Here is a 24,828-nt window from a genome sequence, read left to right as displayed (position 1 = left end):
CACGTGAGCATGTCAGCCAGGAAGTGACCGTGCAATCGTTTCAGGTTTGGCCGGTCAGCGCTGTAATTTCCTCCAAACAAAGTAGGACTCGCCCCGCAGAGGCCGGATGAAACCAATGGATTGAGCAGGATTTCTGCTGTTGTATTTTGTTTGATTTTCTTCGCAATTGAAATGTGAAGAAATGGGCCCTGGTTAAAGGAAAGAAGATTCTAGAAACACCGTGGACTACGGGGTTTCGAGTTCGGGCAGGAGCATAGCGGCCTGCGGCCGAGAAGGGAGCTTTAGCAGCCGGGCAACGAAAAGAAGTCGCTCGCTATTGTGTGTTAAAACGGAATTAGCATCATAATAAATCCCCGTAAGTGTCATGTTGTTACGTTAATATGAATGTAGTGTTTTAACTGCTAATGTTCGTCAGGTGTCACGAGATGTCTTGTCTTATTTGTTTAAATTGAATAGCCGTACCAACCCGTTTGGTTTGAGCTACCGCTAGCGTGAGGCTAATGACTTTAGCTGCTCGGAGCTCTGTAGCAGCGCTTGATTAGACGACCTGCCCGGCGCTCCGCTGGGGCACACGGTAATGGAGATAAACTACAGCCATTAAAACATTACTGGCGGTATGCGAAAGTAATGCCACTGTTTACTACTGCCCCGAGAAGTCAAAGCAGCGAAATTAGATACGGTATGTACATAAACAATTGTTACATTTCGCAGTGTAGACCAGGTACATCAGGGTTACGGTATTATGTTACTCTTCTGAAGGTTAGCAGGTTTTTTAAAGAGAGTTGCCAAAGCATGACTTTGAGAATATAAGGTTAGTTTGAAGCCTCGTGGAGACCTATGTGCATGCTTCATTATTTACAGGCACATGACAGCCACGAACACGTGTGCCTTAAAATAAACGAACCTATATAGTCTGCTGGTTATTGGCTAACTTACAGTAAGTAAGCTAACTAGCTTGATAAGGGGAAGCTCAGCAATACGGATTAATAAACAGCGGTCGGCTATTTAGTAAATGGTTTGTACTGAACGCTAACTAAAATGGCTGATTTATCTGTTGTCCTTTGTTTGTCATTTTACTGTGGGCTAGCAACTTGCGGTTGCTATGCTAAGGAAACGGAGCAAAGCTCAATGTCCGACTGGTTCAGTCGATGTTATGCTCAGCCATATGCTTTTTGTTGTAAGGCACAATAGTCATGTTCTTTTTCAGCATTGCTGTTATCTGACACCTGCTCTACAGCAGGTCCCTGTCTCTGGATGTGTGCATGCGTTTGCTGGTGTGTGTGTCCTACTCAAGTCCCATAGCTGTTTGATATTCTGTTACATCTTGTAAATTCCACATCATGATAACTGACAGTGAATTGTCTATGCTTTAGGTCCCCATCCCTCACTAGTCTTCCTGATTCTGTTCTGGGAGAGTTCAGACCAGCATCATCGCCAAGATAGCCGGGCCAGGCAGGAAGAGGCACACCTCAGATCCAGACCCCAGCAGTGGTAGTGACTCTGGCGACGGGCGGCCTGTCAGTGCCAAGTGCCTGAAGATGGCCAGCAGCGGCAGTAGTGGTGTGGCCGGGAGTGAGGCGGTGGGCCACCGTGGTGGAGCTCAGCAGAGAGGAGGCAGTAGCAGAGAAAACGGCTCAGACTTGCCCTCCAGTACGAGTAAGAAGAAGCAGAAGGACAGGGCCAACCAGGAAAGCAGAGAGGCCAAGAGAGCTGCCGCCGTGGATGGGGTTATTGCAGAAGTCAAGAAAGGTAAGAATTACAAAAAGTGTCCCAGCTACACGCATTTTTACATTATTTTATTTTTTGTGGATGTCTACTCTTAAAATGTGGGTAAATGTTTTGTTTTGAAAGGTAACCATGTAGCCTCATCCCCTGTAGCGTGTCCCTGGTATTTTATTTTTCCCTACATGAAAGCTGGTTAGGCCACTTGTGTTGCTTTGGTGTCATTCAGCTGCTTTTCCATGGAGTTTGTCATCCTCCTGGTGACTCAAATTCCACCATCTTGAACTTTAGCTAGTGACGGTGATTGTGGTCCCTGTTCTGCTTTGTGAGAGATTCACTGTAAGCCGGAGGGTTACTCAAACCACAGCCTGTGGAGAACTGGTTCATTTGTTTGCTGTGATCAGTTATTTTTGTCAGTAATTATTTCACTTCATTCTAGATGCACATTAAAAAGCACATTTTTATTATGTCAACAAAGTCCTCTGGGTGAGAGACCCTCAGTGATCTAGAGACAAAAGCATCTGCAGCCAATCAGTAATCGTCATCTTCTTTCTTCTGGTTCCTTTAGCTGATCCACCACAGCAGATTATTTTGCCTCCATCTCATCCTGTCCTAACATTCTCCTCTGCCACACCAGTTCTCTGCATGTCCTCCTTCACCATATGCACTAAAGGCAGAAACACACTAGTGATCTAGATTTACCTTTAGATGAAGCAGACAGACCAAAGTGCATGGCTGTAGTTGAAAGAGGTGTGCTGATTTTATAACAGAGAGCAAGACAAAATCTTCATAGCAAATAGAAACATAACAAAGAAATTGTTTTATGCTCATTATTTTATTTTTTATAATTAATGAATAGTACAATTGTAGCTGAAATAAATATACAATTTGTTGCTTGGCCCTAGTTTGTGTCCTTAAATCAAACTCAAAGGGCTGTTCCAAGAACCCCCTTAAATCACCTGCCACCTACACTCACCAGGTGCAGGCCAAGGCAGTGGAGTTAGAGTCCTTAGGATATTGTTGAGGCATTTATCCCTTTGCAACTTCTTTATCGGATAAAACAGTAATAACAGCAATAAAATATTAACTACAACTACATTATATGAATTTGGTAGCACACGTATGTGTAAATGTAAATGCCCAGCTTTTAGTTTGTCATCATTTTATTTATTTTGCAGTACTAAACTTTTTTCTGTGTAGTGGAATAATTTGCACAAGAGAGTTGAAGAAGACGGAACGGGTTAAATGGAGTGGTTGGAGATGAGTGTCAGGGTTGATTTGTGACAGAAGGAATGTGAAAGTGAAAGAGTAGATTAATAAAATAGTAGTTAGACCTGCTATGATGTATAGTTTGGAGGTGGTAGTACTAACAAAGTGATACAAGGCAGAATTGGAGGTGGCAGAGTTGACAGTCTTTGGATTTTCTTTGAGAGAGAACAGGATGGGCAAGATTAGGAATGAGTACATCAGAGGGAGAGCTCAAGTTCAGTGTTTTAGAGACAAGGCTGAGGTGGTTTGGACATGTGCAGAGGATGGATAGTTTTGATTATAAAGAGCCTCACAGAAGCAATGACAATGTAACAGTCTGAGACTCACCATCTTCTTCTAGTAGATACTGAATATAATGTGTTAAAAGATGAAGAAAACGTTTTATGCTTTCTGGAATAACATAATGGAATACTTTTCCAGTTTAAAGGTTAAAACAAAAGCAGCTGTAGTTTTCTTGTCTGACCACTGAAGGATTTATTTGAGTCCACATAATCTTTGCACAGATTTGTAAATTAGGTTTGTGGTTTCTTTCTTCTTGATGTTTCTCCTTTTCTTTTTTCCTTTTCCTCCATCATTTATTTGTCTTGATCGAGCAGTATTAATCACTTAACTCTGTTACAGTTGTGAGTGATTTTGTCCCTGAAGGTTGAAATGCTAATGCAAAGCTTCTCACATTTTCCATAAGCCCTTGATCAAATAAGCTATTGATTCACAGTGCTTTTTCTTTCCAAAGTCTATAGTCTTTGGCAATACCTGTAAACTATACACGTGAGATTCGCCTGCCTTTTGTTTTACTTGTTTTCTGTATTTGTACTCGTGGATTTGGACTCAAAGCATAGATACCTCCCTAGCAACTAAAATAAGCACCACAGTAATAGAGCTGTAATCTGCAACAATTACAGCTCTATTACTGTAGTGCTTATTTTCTATTCAATAACCACTTTAGTCCAGCAGTAACAGCTTTTTGGCCAGTAGGGGGAAGGAACATAGTAGAAGATTGTCCCGTTTTTAGCACCTATTCCAATTGCCAATTGCATTTACTCTGTTCGTCTCTGATTTGGTGTCCATCGTGTTCTGATCTTCAGCATGTGTGACTACCATATTGTCACACATTTCGATATGTTGTTGTTGTTGTTTTAAGCCTGCATAATTTGATACTAATAACAGCTTTTAAAGGTGATATTGGATCTCATGTTGATGTGAACGTAGTGATACAGCATTTACCTGATCATGTAGAGCACAGCTCATGCCTGTAATCAGTGCTTTGATTATATATACTTGGTCGTGCTGGAAGTATTGTTTGCAAGTTATCTTAGTGGGTCTCATCAGACTAGACTGTGTTCAGGTCAGTGCGGCTGTTTGTAGTGTTAATAGATGAGCTCTACTCTGGCTCTGTTTGGTTTCTCATGAGACTGAATGTGAGAACATTTGTCTTGCTGGTCCTCTTCTTCATAGTGAAGGGATGTTATTCTAGCTGAGATACTGCCAGATACTCAACCAGCTGTAGGCTTTTCATGAAAAGGCACCAGTAATTTTTTGATATTATTCAAAACCCGCAATCACCAACTCTGTTCAGTGATGCAAAGCAAAATGTATTTGGAAACAGCAAATTAAATCATTTCATTTTTTATTCATTAATAGTATTACAGTGTGAAATGCTATTTAAGTTGAATTGGTTGACTCACTTTAAATTAAATGTAATTTAATGTTCACAACATTCATGCTGGTAGTTGATCTAACCGTAGTGACAGTCAAAATGAGTTTACCTTAAACCAAAAGCTACTTTATTAAAAATAGATTTTGAGAAGTTATTTTTTTTCCAGTTGCTAGTTTTGTAGATCTTTCTAAAAGAAACTCTTGCTGCTTGGCAGCCATCTTTGAAATGTTTTGGGGAAAAATAAATTGGGAAGAAAATCTAAACTTCACTTTGAGAGTATTATGTGTGTTAATGTGTACAAGTCAAATATGATGACATACTGCAAAAAATAAAATTCTACACACGAGCAAAGTTTCAGAACCTCCACACAATACTCGGTGCTAGCATAATCGGCGTCTCCTCTCATCCAATCAGAGTGCTTAATAAGTTCCGTACTATTTGACAATATGGTTACTTTAAGCCAAGAAAAGTACTGTTATCTACAATTTTACTAAGCCCACAATTGGACTTCACAAACAACACTGCAACAACATGATTGGCTAATATCTTTACTTTTTCAGATAGTGATTGGCTCTTGTTAGCTTGAGCAGGACAACTATGGGCTCTTAACAAATGAGAGCTCTCCAATTGATTTCTGTTCAAGAATCTTTGATTGCATGTCTGCTCCTTTCATATGTATATACATTCTGGCTGTAACAGTCCACTGTTGCAGTAGTGTAATTTTAATTATACTGAGAATTCACAAAAAAATACACTTAAACACACATGTTAAGTGTTTAAAAAAAAAACAAAACAATTTGTCACAAATGTCAACAAGTTTATTCCTGTCATTTGAGTGGCATAGCTACACTGGTAATCTGACTGTCACCAGCTGAAGGGGATTGAGTGTTGTGACCTTTTTGGAGTGATTCAGTTGGGGAGAGATTGGATGAGGAAATGAGTGTGGGAAAGTTGAGGCTTGAAGGCTGGGTGCTATGAGCCTTGTGGTACACGTCTTCTTGTTTCTTTCTTTTTGTCCACGTTAGTGTGTTGAGTCTACATTTGAAGAAGTGGCTCGGTAGCATGCAAATGACTTGATGATTTTCCTTCTTGCAATTGTTTACTTGGAATACAGTCTGTGTGGGGTGGATAATTTTAGATGTCCCATTTGTAATTGCTGAGTTCACTGCCTTCTGTCTGCCTCGGTCTGTCCGTGAGTGCTCTAGACTGACCCAGTTGAGCATATGAGCGCAGTGGTCTGTGTGAATGCGTGAGCATGTGCATTCAGTGTGTTTTCCTTTGGGTTCATTGTACTGATGCTGTGCTCTTCATTGGTTTTTACTTTAAAATTTCCTTTTTAACCAGAGGATTTTTTTTTTAGTTTTTACGTTTTAACAGGGTCACTGTGGCTCAGGCTGGAGGCTGAGTGATCAGGGTGGAATAATTTTCAAGTTCCTGCTCCTCTTTAAAACTCATATGCCTGCTTCTTTGTTTTTTCAAGATGTGTTTGTGGACTGGAAGCAGAATGTCAACGAAGTGACTGTCAGGCTGCGCTGTGGCGAGGGGGTGCAGAGGATAGAGGACATAAACACCACCTTCACAGACACACACTGCAATGTGGATTTCCCAGGTAATTCACAGCAAAGTATAAAAGTGGAGATCAAAATAGAAGCTGGGTCAGTCATAAAATATAAAACCACAAAAGTACATAGCTGTACAGTTTAGCCTTCAAACTCTGGAATTTGGACTTTAAACTTAATCCTTTGGTTTATATCTTGGATTTATTGCAGTTATTCTATTTGAAATGATACTGTAGGTAGAGCTGTGGTCTATTAAAATCGGTGCATTCTCATTCTTCAGATGGACGGCAATGGAGCTGCCAGCTGCAGGAGGAAATCGAGGCCTCATGTAGCAAAGTCCAGTATAAGGAAAAGGGAGGCTTCCTCCATCTCATCATGCACAAAAAGATTCCTTTCCACATCTGGCCTTCTCTAAAGGTGAGTCGCATAAAATTGTTCATCGCTCATTCAAAACAAGTTTAAAAGAATATTAAATTAAACTGAGGTAAGTATGCTAGCCTGCAAGCAACACACTGTACTTGTTATAAGGGATCTGCACCACGTTTAGAAAAACATTTTGCCCAGACGTGACTGTTATTTAATCTTTGAAGGAGAGTCTTGCACATTGAAGCTTTAAGTAAGCCCTGTGTTTTTCTTCTGGCTCCTCTCCTCTGCTTTAGTCAAATAAAAAGAAGGAGGCAGTATCCATAGAGACCAAACCAGACATGAAGCCCGTTGCCTTGGAGTCATCAGAGAAAACTCCACATCTCCAGCCCCAGCCTCCCTCGTCACCTGCACACAGCGAGTCAAGACGCGGTGTTAGCAAATCATGTGTCAAACGCAGCCTGAAAACTAAACTGACGGGTGAAAAGGCCACTACGGACTCTGCAGGTGTTAAAAGCACAGCTGGAGATGGCTCCACCACCAGCAGCAAGCCTGTTACCGTCACGAAAGCAGAGCAACCGCATCAGGAACCTAGTGCCAAACGCACAGTTGTACGGCTGCCTAAGACCTCTAAGGACGCTGCATCAGCCGACCTGCCATCTGTGATGTCTACAGCAGCTAACGGGAAATCCACCTGTGCCCACCTGCCCGCTGGTCGGAGCCCACAGACGGAACGGAAAAGTGGAGACAACAGATCTGAGACTCGTGGCAGCGGACAGAAACAGGGAGCAGAAGCAGCTGCTTCCACCCTTACCAACAGAACTCAGGTGAGATTAGCTATAATATTGTGATTTATAATTCAGTTTCTTTACATGCCCTTAAATAACTGGATACAGTTGACTTACTCCAGTAAGCTGAGCTGTTAACTGTCCTGTAAGCAAGAAACCTGCCAACTGTTAGAAAAACTTGATTCCTCTGGCAGGGAAATAAAAAATTCACAAACACCAAAACAGTGTGAACACACAACGGTAAAGAGCTGTCTGTATTGTACTATCTCTATTTTACACAGCCACTTAGCTACCCCAGCAACAGTATTGCTGTTTTCTTTTATTGTGTTTATAGTCACACACAGCTGTCAGGCGGATGTGACGTATTCTGAATGAGCCCAAAATCATGCAGAACCCAATAAATAGAAATAATATATTTCCATATTTAATAATATTTAAAATGATTAAACTTTTTTTTTTTTTAATTTAAATAATTTCCCAACTCTGACTCATTTAAAGACTAAAATTGCAGATTATTTCCACACATCACCCAGTACTAGGATTTAATTCGATTACAGCCAGTAACACCATCTGCCATGTGTGGGCTCCCCTTTTCCAAGTGTCCCTGGAGCTTGGGAGAGATTTGTAATTTTATGAAATATTTTTACACAACATACTAACAGATGCCATCTAAACCTGTCACCAGACAACAGCCTGCCAGATAAAGAGCAGTAAGTGAGACATGAGAGGACTGTCTGCTCATGTGTATTGGCGTGTTTTCATACAGCTAAGGTCACAAAAGTAACTTTGCAGATACTTTAGATCTCACTGGATAATCAGCTGTATATGGCATCCTTTGTTTTTGGTCACTGCTGTAATAAGAGGACTAGAGGGTGCTGTGTATACCCTCTCAAATGTGAAAAATCTGTAGCTCATAGATATTCATTTAGTCTCCTTTTCCTATGGGGACTTTGGGAGTGAACGTTGCTCTTTCATTTTTAAAATGTCTCCTGTTTTGTTTTTGTTTTTTTTAAATGTATTAATTTATTTGTATTTTTTCAGTTGGCTGAGAAGCAAAACCAGTCATCAGACCAGTCTGGTGCAACAACACATGTCAGTGTGAGCCAGCCAGCAGCTCCTGTTAGCACCAGTGACTGTGTTAAACCTGTCGCCTTCAACAAGGAAATGAATTCGACTTCTCCCCAAAGGCTGGGAGACAGAACAGACTCTGAGCCAGCTGGAAAACCTGTTGAGCAGGAATCAGAGCAGGATCCTCTGATTTGTCAGCAGCTTGGAGATATGGAAGTGGTACCAGTAGAGGCGATGGGAATGCCAGCCAAGCAAAGCCAGCCCCCAGGTGTTGCCCAAACGAAGAGCAGCTGTGACGATGAGGAGAAGCGGGACCAGTCGAAGGAGGAGCCGCTACTGGAAATGAAGCAACTGGATGGTTAGTTGTATATGGTGCTTAAATGCGCTTCTGAAAAAGGTTAAGGGAACAGTTTAACACACAATCAGTCAATTTCGGGGACATCGGTTTGCTCAGTGAGGAGGTGTAAACCATTGGGAATCCATTTCACCTGCTTTGGTGCAAACAAAAGGAGAGCAGATGCACTGGAAAGGCAACAAGAGGACCACTCCAAAAAGGGGAATGTTTTTGCATGTGGAAGCCAAACCATTGCTCTTTCCTCGTCCCCTATTTGCTGATTTTTCTCTAGCTTTGCTTTTTGCTAGTAACCTTGTCACCAGCGACAGGTCATAGTACCTGTAGTGCATTCATATTGGTTGACAAGCCAGGGTTCTCCGTTAGCACAAGTCCCACTAAAGACCCTCATGCCACACTCATAGTGTCTGTTTTGACAGTTTGGTTAGAAATGTGTACAACCCTGTCCAGCTGTCCTTGAGTAATGGATCATCTCTTGGAGTCTCATCCATTCTTAAGACAGTGCTGGGAGGCTTGGAGAACACTATCATAACAGCACCAATGTGCTAATCTGGGGAAGCTGGACTATCCATGCAACATGTACTGTGTCATGCTACCAGTGCAGTGCAAAGACAGTGGCAAAAAGTAGAGGTAGAGGAAAAATCAGTCAGCTGGAGTAAGAGAGCAGTGGTATACCTGTAAAACCATTCACTTTCTTAGGTTCGGTTGTTGCCTCTACGGTGCACTTGTTGTTTTTGCACAAAAGCAGGTGAGATCATTTCATAGGTTGATTCCTCCCCCCCCCCCCCCCCAGTTTGACTGACTTTGTTATACTGTGATTATTAAGTGTAATATTTATTTATTTATTTATTTAGCGTATAATTGAAGGTGAAAATAGTAAATTCCAAAATTTGGCACCTTCCAAAATTCTCTTTTAGTCTCACTAACTTTTCTTCTTCTTGAAACTGGTTTATGACCAAAGATCACAACTGCAACATATAAATGCTGAAAACATTTAAAATCTTTGGTTCCAAGCCAGCTGTGAGATAACCTTGGCTCTCAACCAGGACCTGTCCCGCACACCTTAAACACCTTTCCTGGGATCATATTAGGCATGCTATTCAGATGCACAAACCACCTCAAATAACTTCTTTTTGTTAATACTTTGTCCAAACTTCCCACAGCCCCAGAGCCCATGGTAAACCTGCAGTATGTGAAGAATGATTCATATGAGAAGGGCACAGACTTGATGGTAGTCAATGTTTACCTGAAGGGGATCTGCAGGGATACAGCCAGAGTCATCTTCAGGGAACAGGACTTCACCCTCATCTTCCAGACAAGGTTATGACCATGAATATCTACTAATAAAGCATGTGGCTTCCTTTTGGCCAGTCTCGAAAGAGCAGCGAGTGATTGACCTTCCTTTGGCTTTCCTTTACAGTGATGTCAGCTTTCTGCGGCTTCATTCAGATTGTGGACCGAACACAGTCTTCAAGTGGCAAGTCAAACTCAGGTACTGTTGGAGTTTGCTTGTTCTTGCTTAGAAACCAGAATCTTAAAATGAGCAGGTGAAGAGCGCAACACCGGAATGTTTTTCTGTGTAGATGTGTGGGCTAACTGTACAGATATACTGAGCTGTTCCAGGAATCACGGCTAGCTTCATCAGTATCTAACTAATTGGAACAGCCTAATTAGCCATGAAGAAACAAGAGTGCTAAATCACTAGGGTTAAATCAGGGCAAAGACATCAAACTTATAAGGTAGAACCTGTCACCACATTTAAGGAAACTTGTGGAATCAAACTTCCTTATCTGTGGTTTCTTTTTACGGGTTTAAGCACTCGGCACAAATGGAAGTGGTGCGGACAACATAAATATGTTTAATATCTGGAATGTTATAAATGTCTTCCAGACATTACGTGATGAATAACAAAGTGGGAATGTTGCACTGATGACATTCTCGTAGATCACTCACCTCCCTGAACTTCTTTTTGCCTTTACAATCTGACCTGTGTACTCTCCTTCCTGTGATTCAGGAATCTGATCCAGCCTGAGTTGTGCAGCTACGCCTTCACTCCCTCCCGTCTGGACATCACTCTGAAGAAGAGGCACAGCCAACGCTGGGGGGGCCTGGAGGCCCAAGCCACACAAGGTCTGCTGCCAGGCTTCTACTTGTCAACATTAGATAAAGTCTTTGGTTTTGTTCTGCAGGATTTTTGGACATGATAATCCAGAGAAGTTCCACAATAAAGATGACCAGCACTTATTGCTTGAATTTAGGGCAGTTTGTTGTCTTTTGTTAGTGTTTTTTCTTTACTGTTTGTGGTTGAGACAAATGCATGTGGGTTTTTCAGGTACAGGAATTTGACCTCTGTAACGTGGCATGTAAATGAATATTGCTGCAAAACTATATTTATTATTCCTGTCACATCTCTTGCTGATGAGCTTCATTTTCTAACCACAACCTCTATTGTCCTCTGTTTAAGGTGCAGTGGGTGGCGCTAAGGTCGCTGTGCCCTCCAGCCCTGCCTGCATGGAGAAGAGCCAGCCAGGCAGCAGTCAGCACAACCTCCCAGCCAAGGAGGAGCCTCCGCGGGTTGGGGAAGAAAAACCCAAGACACCCAAGGCCCCAACCAGAGTGGAAGATGGGGGTTTGGACTCTGTGGCTCCACGCACAGTCTCTGAGCACGTTGCTATTACCAAGCCAGAGCCTACTGTTACCATGGTGAATGGATTAATGAATACCCATATAGACTTGAAACTGTGTACCGTACTACTATTGTTATATTGTTTTTACTTCTAGTGGTTTTATTATCATTTGGTCCACGTGTGTCATAAGAGCTGACAGCAGCAGAGGTGACACCATAGAGTCTGGATGAGTGAATAGTTATTAAGTGAGGCTAATAAAAGTACAAATACAAACATATACAACTAGAGTAAATGACAGTGTGTGTTTCCCAGCCTAAGCCTACCTGCATGGTGCAGCCCATGACCCACGCACCTCCGGCCAGCAGCGAGCGCCATGAGGAAGAGGAAGAGAAGAAGGTGTGCTTGCCTGGTTTTACAGGGTTGGTCAACCTCGGAAACACCTGCTTCATGAACAGCGTCATTCAGTCCCTGTCCAACACCAGAGAACTCAGGGATTACTTTCATGGTAAATAATGGATTTACTCTTTTTACCTCTTAAAAATAATACAGGAATACATTTATAATTCAGCACTGTTTTAATAAATGCTGCTCTAATGCACACCCAAAGGGATAATTTACTTCATCTTTAATGCTGTTGCCAAGAAGAGCACCGTGTTGTTGGGTTTTTGTGTTGAAAAGTAAAACAGGCTATGTTTTATTATGGCTTTGGTACAACGTCATGGCCCACAGGGGCAGGCTTAATGAGTGCTCAGGAACTTCCACAGGATTTATCTCCATTAGCTACAACTGCAGAAGTTTGTGGACTTGAAGCATTTAGAGCACTGAAAATCTGGGTCACCTAGTTCCTTGGAAACAATGTAATTCGCCAAAGGTTGATAGAAAATATTATCTTTTTGCATTCCTGTATTTTCTGTTTCCCCACAGACCGAGCCTTTGAGGCAGAAATCAACTGCACTAATCCACTGGGAACAGGAGGCAGGCTAGCCATCAGCTTTGCTGTGCTGCTCAGGGCTCTTTGGAAAGGAACGCACCACGCCTTCCAGCCCTCAAAACTCAAGGTACAAAAGCGGCACCCTGAGATTTTCCTGAGATCTTCTCCTCTTCTACAGCAATTTTTCTCTGGAAGTTTTCAATCTGCCTTCATTTTCTCCATCTGTTTGCAAACACACAGGCAATTGTGGCAAGTAAAGCAAGTCAGTTTACTGGTTACGCCCAGCACGATGCCCAGGAGTTCATGGCATTCCTGCTGGACGGACTCCACGAGGACTTGAACCGCATCCAGAACAAACCTTACACAGAAACGGTCGACTCTGATGGGCGGCTAGACGAAGTTAGTGTTTTTCTTTGGCTAATGTGATGAGATTAAATGGTAACTGTTTCCTGCTAGAATTTTGTCAAACCTTGACCTGATGTTTTGTTTTGTTTTTTTGTTGTTGGTGCAGGTGGTGGCAGAGGAAGCATGGCAGAGGCACAAGATGCGGAATGACTCCTTTATAGTAGATCTGTTTCAGGGTCAGTTCAAGTCCAAACTGGTGTGTCCCACATGCTCTAAGGTAACACAATAACACAATTTTTCAGTCCCCCACCCCCCACCCCCACCCCACAAACACACGTTTGGTTTCTGTTTATTGACATTGACATCTCTGTCCTCTTTTTCAGGTATCTATCACCTTTGACCCCTTCCTCTACCTGCCCGTGCCGTTGCCACAGAAACAAAAGGTGCTCTCAGTTTTCTACTTCGCTAAGGAACCTCATAAAAAACCCATCAAGGTAAGATAAGAAACAGCTTTGCAGTTCTGCATCAATTATTAAGTGCTGAAATTCAAAGGTGTCTCTTGTGACCTGTTAATGAATATTCATCTGTATGTGTCAGTTTTTAGTGAGTGTAAGCAAGGAGAGCTCCAGTACTGCTGAAGTCCTGGAATCTATCTCTAGAAGTGTGAGGGTCAAACCCGAGAACCTCAGACTGGCCGAGGTTAGACATTTTAAAATGTCCTTTAACAGTGTCGTGGAAAGGAGGGAGAGTCGTATAATACCGCAGACATTTAGAGGGGACTTTCTCAAGGACACTTTTTCTCTTCCCCCCCATCTCAGGTGGGAAAGAACCGCTTCCAGCGAATGTTCCTGCCTACCCACTCCCTGGACACAGTGTCCTCCTCTGACATGTTATTCTGTTTTGAGGTGCTTTCCAAAGACCTGGCCAAAGAGAGAGTGGTATTGTTCAAAGTGCAGCAGGTATAAATCTCGCTTTTACATTTTGAAAACCTGTGAAATATGTGACTACAAATATTTTAACAGCCTTGTGTTTGCTCTGCAGAAACTTCAGGTCCCCAATATCCCCATCTCCAAATGTGCTGCCTGCCTGAAGCCTCCGGTGTCTGAAGAAGACAAACTGAAGCGTTGCACTCGCTGCTATCGCGTTGGCTACTGCAATCAGTAAGTTTTCCAAAACATGTTTTTTTCAACTGTAAATAGCTGATTAAGAACTTTCCAAGGGATTGCCTGGAAGAAAGTGACTCCCATATCATGTTATTAATTCAGTCGGTTAACTTTTCTATGAACATGTGTTGTGAAATCAATCAATGTAGAGCAGTGACACAAACCACAGAGGCCCAGAAGAGTGCAGTCAAACAATGAGTTTATTAACACACAGGAGAGAAAACATCAGCATATGTCTTCTGCCAAAAATACACAGAGAATGGTTTATATATCATCAGGGTTTGACGCCCCCTCTTGCGTTCTATAACATATTTTTGTATTTCTAAGAACATCATTTGCATCTTGTACAGACAATGAAACAATTTTAGAGCTAAAGTCAGACACAGAAGTTCCTCTTTCTAACATCCCAAATAAGGTGATAATTTCAGGCCCTGGAGATACCCGTTGACTTGTCCTCCTGTTGACCCATCTTCTGTCACCTGTTACTAAGTAAACTCAAATGCCACAGGTTGCAACAAGAAGCTGAATACATTCAGGCCTTCGCTCAAGCCTGTTCCTAGATTATATGTACTATATGTATTATAAGCGTGTAGCGGCCTTCTATGTTCTAAGTCTTTTACACAATAGATTGTGAAGTCATAGCGCTTCACAAAGCTTGAAACCTTCAATAAACTGAGACTGAACATCAACTCTGAATGAGCACAATCATGCAATGTGTATGAAATACTTCTGGCTGTACCTGTAATAAAAGGTTAACATGGTGGAATTAACTTTAATAAACATCTTTAATACAATATCAAATGCTATAAGAAATAAATGATAAAACTGCAGATTATATGTTAGCAATAAAATTTCTGTACTTCCTCACATGTTAACTCTTCTGCTCTTGTTTCTCCAGAGTGTGTCAGAGAACCCACTGGCCCAACCACAAAAGTCTGTGTCGACCCAACACAGAGAACGTGGGCCTGCCTTTCCTGGTCAGTGTCCCAGAGTCTCGACTCTCATATTCCCGGCTCGTCCAGCTTCTAGAGGGTTATTCCAGGTACACAGTCACTTTTATTTCAAAGTCATCGTGTTCGATTTACTAATATTAAATTTGCTGTGACGTGTCTGAATTAGAGATGGTCCTGGGAATTCGTTTTACTTGATTAATGGAAGAAAAAACTCAAACTACTTGACGATTCTAAAAGTATAAACAAAGACAAGGAGGTAGTGGATGGTGTCTAAACAAATTCTTCATGTATGTAAGGGCCATTTGTAACTGTTAATCACATTTTTAATAAACTGTTCATATTAAATGCTGCTGAAATATGCAGCAAAGTTTGCTACCAGCATTGTTTCTTTGTATTACACGTCTGTCTACATGTCTGTGGCGTAAAGTACGCATGTCTGACAGTCTTCTATTCATTTCAATCTATTTGACCTTTACTTTTCCTCTTTTTCTACAAATATTTATTTATTTGCTTTTCATCTTTTAACACTTGGCTGCTCTCTGGCCCATTCCATATTCTCTCATGGAATAAAGAAGTATGATTTTTATGTAGGTGTTAGCAAATCCTTTTCTGTCATGCTCCACTGCTAAAGCTCAAAAAGTCATTAATAAAGGATTCTAGTTTACTTTTATAAAATGATTTTCATTCAACTTAGTTTCTCTGTTTTCCTTTTTTCCCCTGTCACTGTCTTAATGCTGGAAACTTGAGCAATAATCAGATCCCCCTGGCTGTACTTTGTATTTTCTCTGTGCCAGCTACACAGATGGATCTGTGAACACCCAGAAACATTTTTGATGCTCAGAGTATGACAAAAAAAAAAAAAGTTCTGAATGTCTTTTCAGTCAACGCTTGTGCTTTTTGATGTAAAATAATCAGAGTTTAATGTTTATGGCATTTAATAATGAATATTATGTGAACATACTAAAATGTGAACTTTTAGTATAACCTTTACTGTCTCTCTGTGTGCAGGTTTTCAGTCAACGTGTTCCAGCCTCCTTTCCAGTCAGGCAGAACATCCCCTGAAACATCACAGTCCCGAGTAGACCTCCCTCCAGTGCCAGCAGGCTCCCCTGACGGTCCTGGACTGGAGGATGAAGCTGTGGGTGGTAGCAGTACTGTAGGAGCAGGTAACTTGGAGCTGGAGAGCCACGCTTCGCTGCCTGAATCCCAGGCAGAGTATGCTCAGGCCTCAGCCATCCACTCAGGGGACTCGGAGTCCCTCTCCTCTTCCCAGACGTCCCTCTCCACCACACGGACCACAGATTCAGGGTTCTCCGAGTCACTCTCTTCTGCTTCTTGTTGCTTTCTGGACCCTCATGCTGAAAAAGAGACGTCCTGTGAGAAGGCTGTGCGGCCAGAAGGTAAATGTATTGTACAGATTCTTCATTATTTTGGTGATTTGCCTTTTTTTTTTTTTTTTCTTGCCTTCTTATTTAAACTTCTTGAACGTTCTGCAGCTGCAGTCGCAGGGTATCAGCATCCGTGTGAATCTGCTTCAGGTCATGCTAGTCAGTTCTACATCGCTCTGCTGGATGCAAACAACAAGGAGCAAAGGCTGGATGAGAGAGGTACCACCCCACTTTCTACAGAACTGATTTTCTTTAGTTTTATTCTTTTCATTGCCATATTGGGTTGATTTAGCAAGATATGGTGCTAAATTGAAAACCTCTTCAAGACTTTTCTGTCATAAGATGCGTTTTGACTTTTTCAGGCTTCTGAGGTTTAGTGTTACAAAAATAAAACAGAAAAAGTTCCACACATCAATATGTTTTCCTCTATCAACCCGTCTGCAGAAGATGCACTGGCAGATATACCTGACGATGCAACCCTGGAGCTGGTGTGGAAGAACAACGAGCGTCTAAAGGAATATGTGCTGGTGAGCTCCAAGGAACTGGAGTACGAGGAAGACCCGGGTTCTCTGAGTGAGACGGCCAGAGCGGGACACTTCACCCTCGAGCAGTGCCTCAATCTTTTCACCAAGCCAGAAGTGCTGGCACCTGAAGAGGCTTGGTAGGAGTCTTTAAGAAATGAGCTCTAAATAATGTAGCATCGATTGTGATTCTAGACGTGTAGCTCTTTTTCAGGTTATTCACAAATTCCACTTTGTCTGATGTAATTCTAAACTTGGTGAACATACCAAGTGGTAAATGTGTCTAGCCTGTGTAACAATAAACTCAGGTTTAACTTTCTCTTTCCCACTCCCAGACAGCAGCGACTAAACTAGGAGACATCTTGTATACAAACTTCAAAAAGAGGAACTAAACTTAACACTTAAACCAACAACCTGGTCTGTAGCTGGATAGTGTCAGGGCTCCAGATCCTGCATAGACATTCAAACAGAGGCTTTTATTTGTGTATTATTACATGAGAGAGAGAAAGAAAAAGATGTTGATACATCGAAAGGGAAAAACTCAGTATACTACAGTTACATACACTAACAAAACAAACTGAGTTTGGATAATGATGCTCTCAGGTTTTTAAACAATGTTCAGAGGTCAACTTTTATGGGAAAGATCTAGAATTTATACCTGGGCTAGGGGAAGAACTGGTGGCAACCAGTATTTTTATTGTTTATTTCACAGCATTATTCTTTAGGTACCACAGTCATTGCAGTAGTGATGGTGACGATAATAATCCAGTAGACTTTAAAAATTCTCAGTTTCTGAGTTCAAGTTCAACGCTGAATCATAGTGAACATAAGTAAACAGGTGTCTGCTGCGTAAAATTGGATTAGGACATAACATTTGCCCAGTACTTTATTACTCTACACTGTGCTAAGAGATACATTAGTGAACTTCATAGTTGAAACTTCTTAAATGAAATTCGGTGCAGGCCTGACGTGAAAAGTCTTATTCGATTATTCTGTGCATTCGTCTCATCAGCTGGTCTTTATCTCTGCTCTCTGTGTTAAGGTACTGTCCAAAGTGCCAGCAGCACCGTGAGGCCTCCAAGCAACTGTTGCTGTGGCGTTTGCCCAACGTTTTGATCATTCAGCTCAAACGCTTCTCCTTCAGGAGTTTCATTTGGAGGGATAAGATCAATGACATGGTCGACTTTCCAGTCAGGTCAATACAAGCTAAATGTTTTTGTATCCTAATTTTCACATCATTTGAATGTTAATGAAAAAAAGATTTGGTCAATTATTTAGCTAAGTGTGACTATTATTAGTAGTAATACTGTATCATACTATACTGTATTTGTTTCTATAACATTAGCCTCTCTCGTCTTTCAGGAATCTAGATCTAAGTAAGTTCTGTATTGGCCAGAAGGATGAGATGCAGCAGCCTCCTATCTATGACTTGTATGCGGTCATCAACCACTATGGAGGAATGATAGGAGGCCACTATACTGCCTACGCTCGCCTGCCAAGTGACAAGAACAGCCAGCGCAGTGATGTTGGTAAGTCTGATCAGTGGCATCTGTTTTTATGTATATGGAAGTTATACAATAAGTTCCACTCTGACATCTTGCTACCACTTATCGGCCTCTCTTCCCTCCTTGACTCTCAGGCTGGCGTCTATTTGATGACAGCACCGTGACAATGGTGGACGAGAGTCAAGTGGTGACGCGTTACGCTTATGTTCTGTTCTACCGGCGCCGAAACTCCCCAGTGGAGAGGCCGCCACGCTTCCTCAGGCCTGTAGGTGCAGAGTCGCCCACTGCTGCAGGAGCTACTGCCAGCCAGGTGAGAGAGCCATAACAATAAGACAGGAAATTTTTCCCACAGCTAACTTAGAGCTCCTGTAGTTTTTGTTGTTTTTCTGGTTTTTTGGGTGGGGGTGAGTGAACTGTCACTGTTAGTGTGGTTGATGGGCTGTAGGAAGATTTTAGCTTGGGTCAGTGTGGTTAATGAGGGAGTTGTACATGTTTATTCCTTTGTACATTGTATCGAGTCCATCTGTCATTGGGGTTTGGGATATTAATAAGTGTCACACTAATGAGGAACTGGCAGTACTTGCCAGGTGTTAAGAGACAGGCCTGTGTGTTAAATCTCTCTGAGAACTGCTGCTTCTGTTCAATTAGTCTTGACAAGAGGAGCTTGTGCTCTGACATTGTTAATGACAAACAGCCCAGTGGGTTTATAATGGATGGATCCATCATGAGACACACTGTTAATCTCTGCAAAGCTCAGATGTCAAGTGGCATTAGCTTTGTGGGTTTTTTCTTTTCCCTTTTTCCCACTACTTGAGTGTAACTGCTTTTGAGGTTTTTTGTGGGGTTTTAAATATCATTCCCTATCATTAATAAATCTTGCTGTTGATCTGGTGGACAATTGAAAAGCGGGAAATACACATTATAAGCAATTTCAGTGTGTATTGTAAGTGATCTTGCTTAGACATCCAAATCCATATGGGTATAAAATTAAGTGGAGAATGGCGTCTGGACTTCTTTAGGTTGCTTGAAGACACAACTTAAAGAAGTCCAGACGCTTTTCTTTCCAAGCTCCTTAGACGACGATGACCTGGATGACTGAGAACCTTCACAGACATAAGTGGAGAATGTATAATCTGCATTTTATTGTCCTTTTTCATACATCTTGGGGGGCACTCTGATATTAAAGGATTCCCTTGTAAGTAAATGAACAGCTAAATAACGTGAGTGTTTTTAGTGGAAGAGTATTGTGTTTTAAAGACTTTATATTCACTTTTAAGCTGTTTTTCATTCCTGTCCTCCTTTTTGCTGGAGCATTTTAGCCATGTATTGATCAGTGAGACTTTGAACCATTGAGTTGTCTTTCCATGTGAGCACAGTGCAAATGATATACAGATTATTTATTAAAAACTGACTTCATGTCACTGCCGGATGTGAAAAACTCCACTTTGTTCCTTTGGGATAAATGCTGCACAGTCTTTGTTCAGTTACTTTCATTTCAGAAGCTGTCAGATGAGATTTCAAGGCTCAGGCTTAAATTTCATATCAATCTCACAAAATTTGCTTAAATTGGTAAGAATATACTATGTTACAGTGTTTCCAACAAAATGGTTAAAATATACATTTCTTAACCTGGGCTTTTAGTAAGAAGAGCTTGAAGATGTCCCTTTATTTTCTGGCCCCTGTAAATTTGATTCCCACTTAAAGAACAATCTCCTCACTGTCCCAGTTTCAGTAGAGCACACGTGTCCTCTCCGTACAAATCACTATGCTCAGCAAGTACACACATTTGGAGGTTTCTCGTGTAATCGTAGTATTTGTTAGAACACGCACCTTTTCGCAGAAGCTGACACAGGTTTCCCGCCAATCGCAGGCCTCTCTAATATGGCGGGAACTGGAGGAGGAAGACGACGGGCTCGACGAAGGGCCCCGTGGACTGTTCCTCTCTGCGCTGCGGCGACACCGAACACAGAGAAACAGAGACGAGGAAGAGGAAGATGGAGCCGAACAGTCGGTGCAGCGGCACCGCAGGCAGAGGATGTTGGACTATCCTGACGACGACTGCGTACGATACTTTGTTCTGGGCACGCTCACTGCAGTGCTCGCTCTGTTTGTCAATTTGGTCTACCCTCTTCTTTACAAAGCCACCTGGAGCTGAGTGCTGGGTTTACATGCTGGACCGCCCCTGAAATCAAAAAAGTCTGTTTGTAGAAACGAGAAGAGATGTTTTTAGTGTTTTTCCAGTAAAATATTTGTGTTCTACATAGCACCACAATACCTGAAGTGGCTAAACCCTTTAAAATACTCGGCACTACTTCACATATTAAGACTTAAACAGGCTGATGTTAAAGTCACAGCTGCTGACTCTTTCATCGTGAGAGACGCTAATTTAAAGCTGCAGGAGAGCTACCCCCACACTGTAATGATGTACTGGGTGTAGATTTCTCACTACATTACCTCTGCATTGTTTTAAAGTGGCTTCAAGCTCTGTACATTTCTAAAGAAAGTTTCAGTTTTTATTGTCACACTTTGGGTAATAATTCTCAGATGATCAGCCATGACAGCCTTAATTATACATTGTATATGTGGAGTTGAAGCGCAAACCCTGAAAGCTCTTTTGGAGCCTGTTTAGATGCGTTCAGGAGTCAGATAATTGTGTAGGATCCTTTTTAAGATGCTTATAGGAGCATTATAGAATAGCAAGGACCCACTGAAAAGCGCCTTTTGTTTCCAGTGCACTACACTCATAAAAGATCAACGTGCAGGATTCGGGGCCATCTAGTGGTGAGGTTCCAAATGGCAATTAACTGAATGCCCATTTCTTTGGAGCACCTATGCAAATCTACATTATAACCGTTTGGGTCTTCCCGTCTGTGTGACTTGAGAGACATCTGTTTATATTTGCAGGTGTTTGTACACTAATGAAAACAATGATTAATATATTCTTATAGAGCCCCATAAATCCTACACATTGGTCCTTTAACAGTAGAAATGTATGATGGGTGGAAAATGTGTTCTTGAAGAAGAAAATATTAAACCTTATTGTATGTATATGTATGTGTGTGTCCGTGTGTGTAGCTGCTTTTAGTTTGTATTCTGAAAATTAAGAAAAATGAATTTCGGGGCCTTTTTAAAATTTCTGATCTTGTCAAGACAACATGTCCTCTTTTACATGTACTGTAGTACACTCTAATTATCTATATATATATAAAATTATTATTATTATTATTATTTTTTTTTTTTTAATTGTGTGTTTATTGAATACCTCTAAGCCATAACTGCTTTGAAAAGTTAAGGGGTTGTGTTTTTTGTGGGTGGTGGGGACTTCTTTCTGTTCATTTGTTTATTTTTTAGCAGTTTGCGGCTAACTAAAGTATATTCAGAACAATAAAACTATACATGTTTGTCCACCCCTGAATGTAATGTTTATAAATTGCACTGCTTTAAATGGAGTTAAATTCTGAATGATTTGGGAGCTCTAAAGGACAGTTACACATGAATTGTTCCTTACTTGTAAGCTATAAGCAAAGGTATTTTTGTAGAGCCTTCTTTAAATTTAAAATTTTAAAATATATTTATTTATTAATAATTCCGTTTAGCAGCTTAAGTTGCTGGACGACTTCATCCACAGCCACTAACTGTTTGCAAGTGTTGTTGAGACTCCACACCGTCCACAGATCAGTTCTTTGCTCTGCAGTCATCCCGTGATGATCGTGTGTGAGTGTGTATTTGGGTCTCAGGGAAACCTCTGGTATCAGGTCAGAGTACACCTGTATGTCCTCTGCCTTACTCAGATCACCATCAGACTGTATACTTGATTCAGACATATGCAATTCTCAAGTCTTTATTCTATTTTTTTTTTTTTTTTTTTTTTTTTTATTTGTCTACAGTGTTCTTGATCTAATTTGTCTCCTCAAATCAACTCTGTAGAAGTATTTTAGGGGGCACGACCTCCAAGTGCTGATTGGCTAATGATTTAATGGACTTGACTGATAAAGTTATCTTTGTGTGTGAGTGTGTGTTGGGCCTAATTTAAAAATGTTAATTGCAAAAGAACAATAATCATAACCTATATTTTGATGCCTCTGTATAATATTACCGAGTTATTGCAAGTAGTGTATTGAATAGATCATAACCTATTTTAATTTCCATGCAATAATGTATCTCAATAACTCCACCTGAATGCTGCTTTCTAATATATAAACTTTGTGAAAATAAAATTTCCATCTGTTTATGGTCTTTGTGTGTTTCATGCCCACACATGAACACTCTGAATGCTGAACCAATGTGATTTAATGTGAACGCTTGGTTTATTTTGCAGGCCTCTAGCCAGTCGCTATTTGGGACAGATCTGGATGCCGAAGGACCGCCTACGCTGACCCCTGAGGTACCGTCTGACCTCTTTGCCCACTCCGGCGAGTGTGCAGCACCATCCTACGGCAACATGGAGGAAGTGGACTAACAAGTATGAGGGCTGATGAAAGAAAGGACAGGAGAGTGGAGATCCATGGAGGTCCCCCAAGTGGGAGCAGCTCCTCAGCTGATGACGCATCTGTCGTCATTGGTTACACCGGCATCTGAATCAGGTGTCCGGGGGGTGCAATGCAAAAAAATCTGCAGGTGGTCTGAGGATTTGACTGCACTCACTTGAGACAGACCTTTGTTAATATACTCACATTAATAGCCATTGAAAAAGACTTAACAAGTTACATGTGTAGTTTTATTCATTCAGTTCATATGGGGACACTTATGATCTAAGAGCTCCTGTTAACAGTAGCAGTAAGTAGTAAAGCTGCTGCTAATGGAGTTCCTCCTCCACCACCTAACAACCACCTACCAGAGAGAGGGTGTCCACGCACCAAAGCACCTTGTGGTCTGGTTTCAAGCTAAAAACCGGCTCTTGCTAACATTAACCAGACCTGTGGTCGATTATTAGGGGATATTTGGACACTTTGATGATTGTCGTAATATAAATGTGTTGTTTGTTTTTGTTTTTTTCCTTTTAAAGTTTGAGTTGCCTGGTTTGATTTGTTTGTGGTGGTGTATTCAAGATGGACTGGAATTGTAGCATCACATTAAGGAAAACATGAGATGGTGCTGACCCACCTTTTTTTTTTTTTTTTTTTTTTTTTTTTTTTAGTGTTTTGTTTTTAATACAGTGAGCACACACTTTTTCTGTCCCGTTGCTTTCTAAACTTGATTTAGCTTCACTTTCTCTAGCTTTGTTCATTTTTTTGTACTTGTTTAGTTTTTTCATTCCTGTGGATGCTTTGTCTAAAGGCTTCAGTATAAATTGAAATGTGCATGGCTGCATGTAACCCGAGCCCCTCGTCAGATGTACCCTCACCCCCTCTTGCTGCGTTTCATTACTTCTGTTTCCTGTAAGTTGTCTAGCATCATGTTCTCACCCTCCTTTGTAATGGACTGCGTATATAATGTGGGGATCATTAAGAATGTTGCTGTGGATGCATATAAATGGTTAATATAAATAAAAACAGTTTTGAGAGTTAAAGACACCGGTGCCTGCAGTCTTCTCTCTGTGCATAAACGGCAGGCTTTGAGCGAGCATTGCGCCAAAAGTGAAACTCGGTTTAGACTTGAGAAAAAGAATTGTTGATGTTCACGAAGCAGGAGATACACAGAAGATCTCTACACAGGAATGGACTATGAGGTTGCAGACCAAAAAAAACCCAAACTCCACTGCAGAAGAGACCTTTAAGTCAGTATACAGTATGTGGAGGACAACCTGGAGAAAGATTCTGCAGTTTTTTTTTTAATCACAGAGACGACATATGTTTGGTGAATGAAGGGAGAGCAGCGTCCCCACAGTGAAACCTGGTGGTGTTGTGCTGTGGGAAAGTTTTAGTGTGTGGAAAAACTGGGTGTTGGTCGTCACTGTGTCTTCAAATGTAACGATTCAAAACGCGTGTTGCTCTTTTGCTCTTCTGGAGGTGGTGAAGAACTAACTCCAGAAGACCAAAGTGACTGACTTGTCTGCCATTGAAAATGAAGTGAGGTTAACTGAAGACCAAGGTCTATACCAGGAAACCATTACATCTGAGAGAGTTTCCAAAGAAGAATGGGCTAAGATTGCTCAGGGAAACAACTGCAGTCTGCTATTCAGCAAAAATGAATTACAGTCGACTATTAGCAACAGGGGGCTGATAGTTTTGACCCTAGTAGTTTTTGTTTTTGGTGCAGTTTCTGTGCACACAAAATAATGTGAGCATCCACAATAAATCTAAGATGTTTGGAAAAGCTGAATTTAAAAAAAAAAAATTCTTGCTCTGTTTAACAGCACTTGGAAAATACTTTAAAAAATGCAGTTTTCATTCCTCATCTATAAAACATCTGTAGTCAGACTAGTGAAAGTGCAGGTGGACATAATACACTTAAGGCTGAAATTCATTCATTTAGCATCATCACATTGAGCCTTATTTCTGCTGGTGCCTACTTGCTGTCACTGGGAACTAATCAGAACAGAGCAACCAGCGTGTTGATGACACATTTTGACTGTGAGAACTTTAGATGCCCATCCTGCTTTATAATATCATTAGCTATAACTTCCATATGCACGTGAATAAACACGTGTGCGTGACACAACAAACGGAAGGTGGCGC

At 41.3% G+C, this 24,828-nt stretch overlaps 1 protein-coding gene across 5 annotated transcripts; it reads left to right on the top strand.

The window, feature by feature from the left end:
- The first annotated feature begins 13 nt into the window (after positions 1 to 13).
- Positions 14 to 23,720, top strand: usp19 (ubiquitin specific peptidase 19). 5 transcript variants are annotated; one of them, XM_012923056.5, is made up of 26 exons: positions 14 to 355; positions 1,374 to 1,749; positions 6,129 to 6,257; positions 6,488 to 6,624; positions 6,867 to 7,397; positions 8,400 to 8,784; positions 9,942 to 10,098; positions 10,199 to 10,270; positions 10,793 to 10,908; positions 11,249 to 11,481; positions 11,718 to 11,910; positions 12,330 to 12,463; positions 12,577 to 12,735; positions 12,848 to 12,958; positions 13,065 to 13,175; positions 13,279 to 13,380; positions 13,500 to 13,640; positions 13,723 to 13,841; positions 14,743 to 14,886; positions 15,806 to 16,197; positions 16,294 to 16,404; positions 16,630 to 16,846; positions 17,749 to 17,901; positions 18,069 to 18,235; positions 18,346 to 18,521; positions 20,082 to 22,440. In XM_012923056.5, exons 2-26 carry the CDS (start codon positions 1,539 to 1,541, stop codon positions 20,364 to 20,366), a joined length of 4,686 nt encoding a protein of 1,561 aa, XP_012778510.2. In that variant the 5' UTR covers positions 14 to 355; positions 1,374 to 1,538; the 3' UTR covers positions 20,367 to 22,440. The 5 variants fall into 5 exon arrangements, with proteins under 5 accessions (XP_012778510.2, XP_012778509.2, XP_023008899.2 ...); XM_012923055.5 differs by having other exon boundaries at positions 15 to 355; positions 11,243 to 11,481; XM_023153131.3 differs by lacking the exon at positions 20,082 to 22,440 and adding an exon at positions 22,530 to 23,720 and having other exon boundaries at positions 16 to 355.
- Positions 23,721 to 24,828: the final 1,108 nt, after the last annotated feature.

The sequence above is a fragment of the Maylandia zebra genome, linkage group LG20 (assembly GCF_041146795.1).
Source record: "Maylandia zebra isolate NMK-2024a linkage group LG20, Mzebra_GT3a, whole genome shotgun sequence".
Taxonomy (NCBI): Eukaryota; Metazoa; Chordata; class Actinopteri; order Cichliformes; family Cichlidae; genus Maylandia; species Maylandia zebra.
Note: the sequence above shows the minus strand (reverse complement) of the source record. Positions and strands in the feature narration are given on the sequence as shown.

Excerpts from the sequence above, each read along its gene's own strand:
- usp19 (XM_012923055.5), top strand. The coding sequence starts at position 1,539 with ATGGCCAGCAGCGGCAGTAGTGGTGTGGCCGGGAGTGAGGCGGTGGGC. Across the intron at positions 18,236-18,345 it reads CAGCCAGCGCAGTGATGTTG|GCTGGCGTCTATTTGATGAC; the intron begins GTAAGTCTGATC and ends CTTGACTCTCAG. Across the intron at positions 18,522-20,081 it reads CAGGAGCTACTGCCAGCCAG|GCCTCTCTAATATGGCGGGA; the intron begins GTGAGAGAGCCA and ends CGCCAATCGCAG.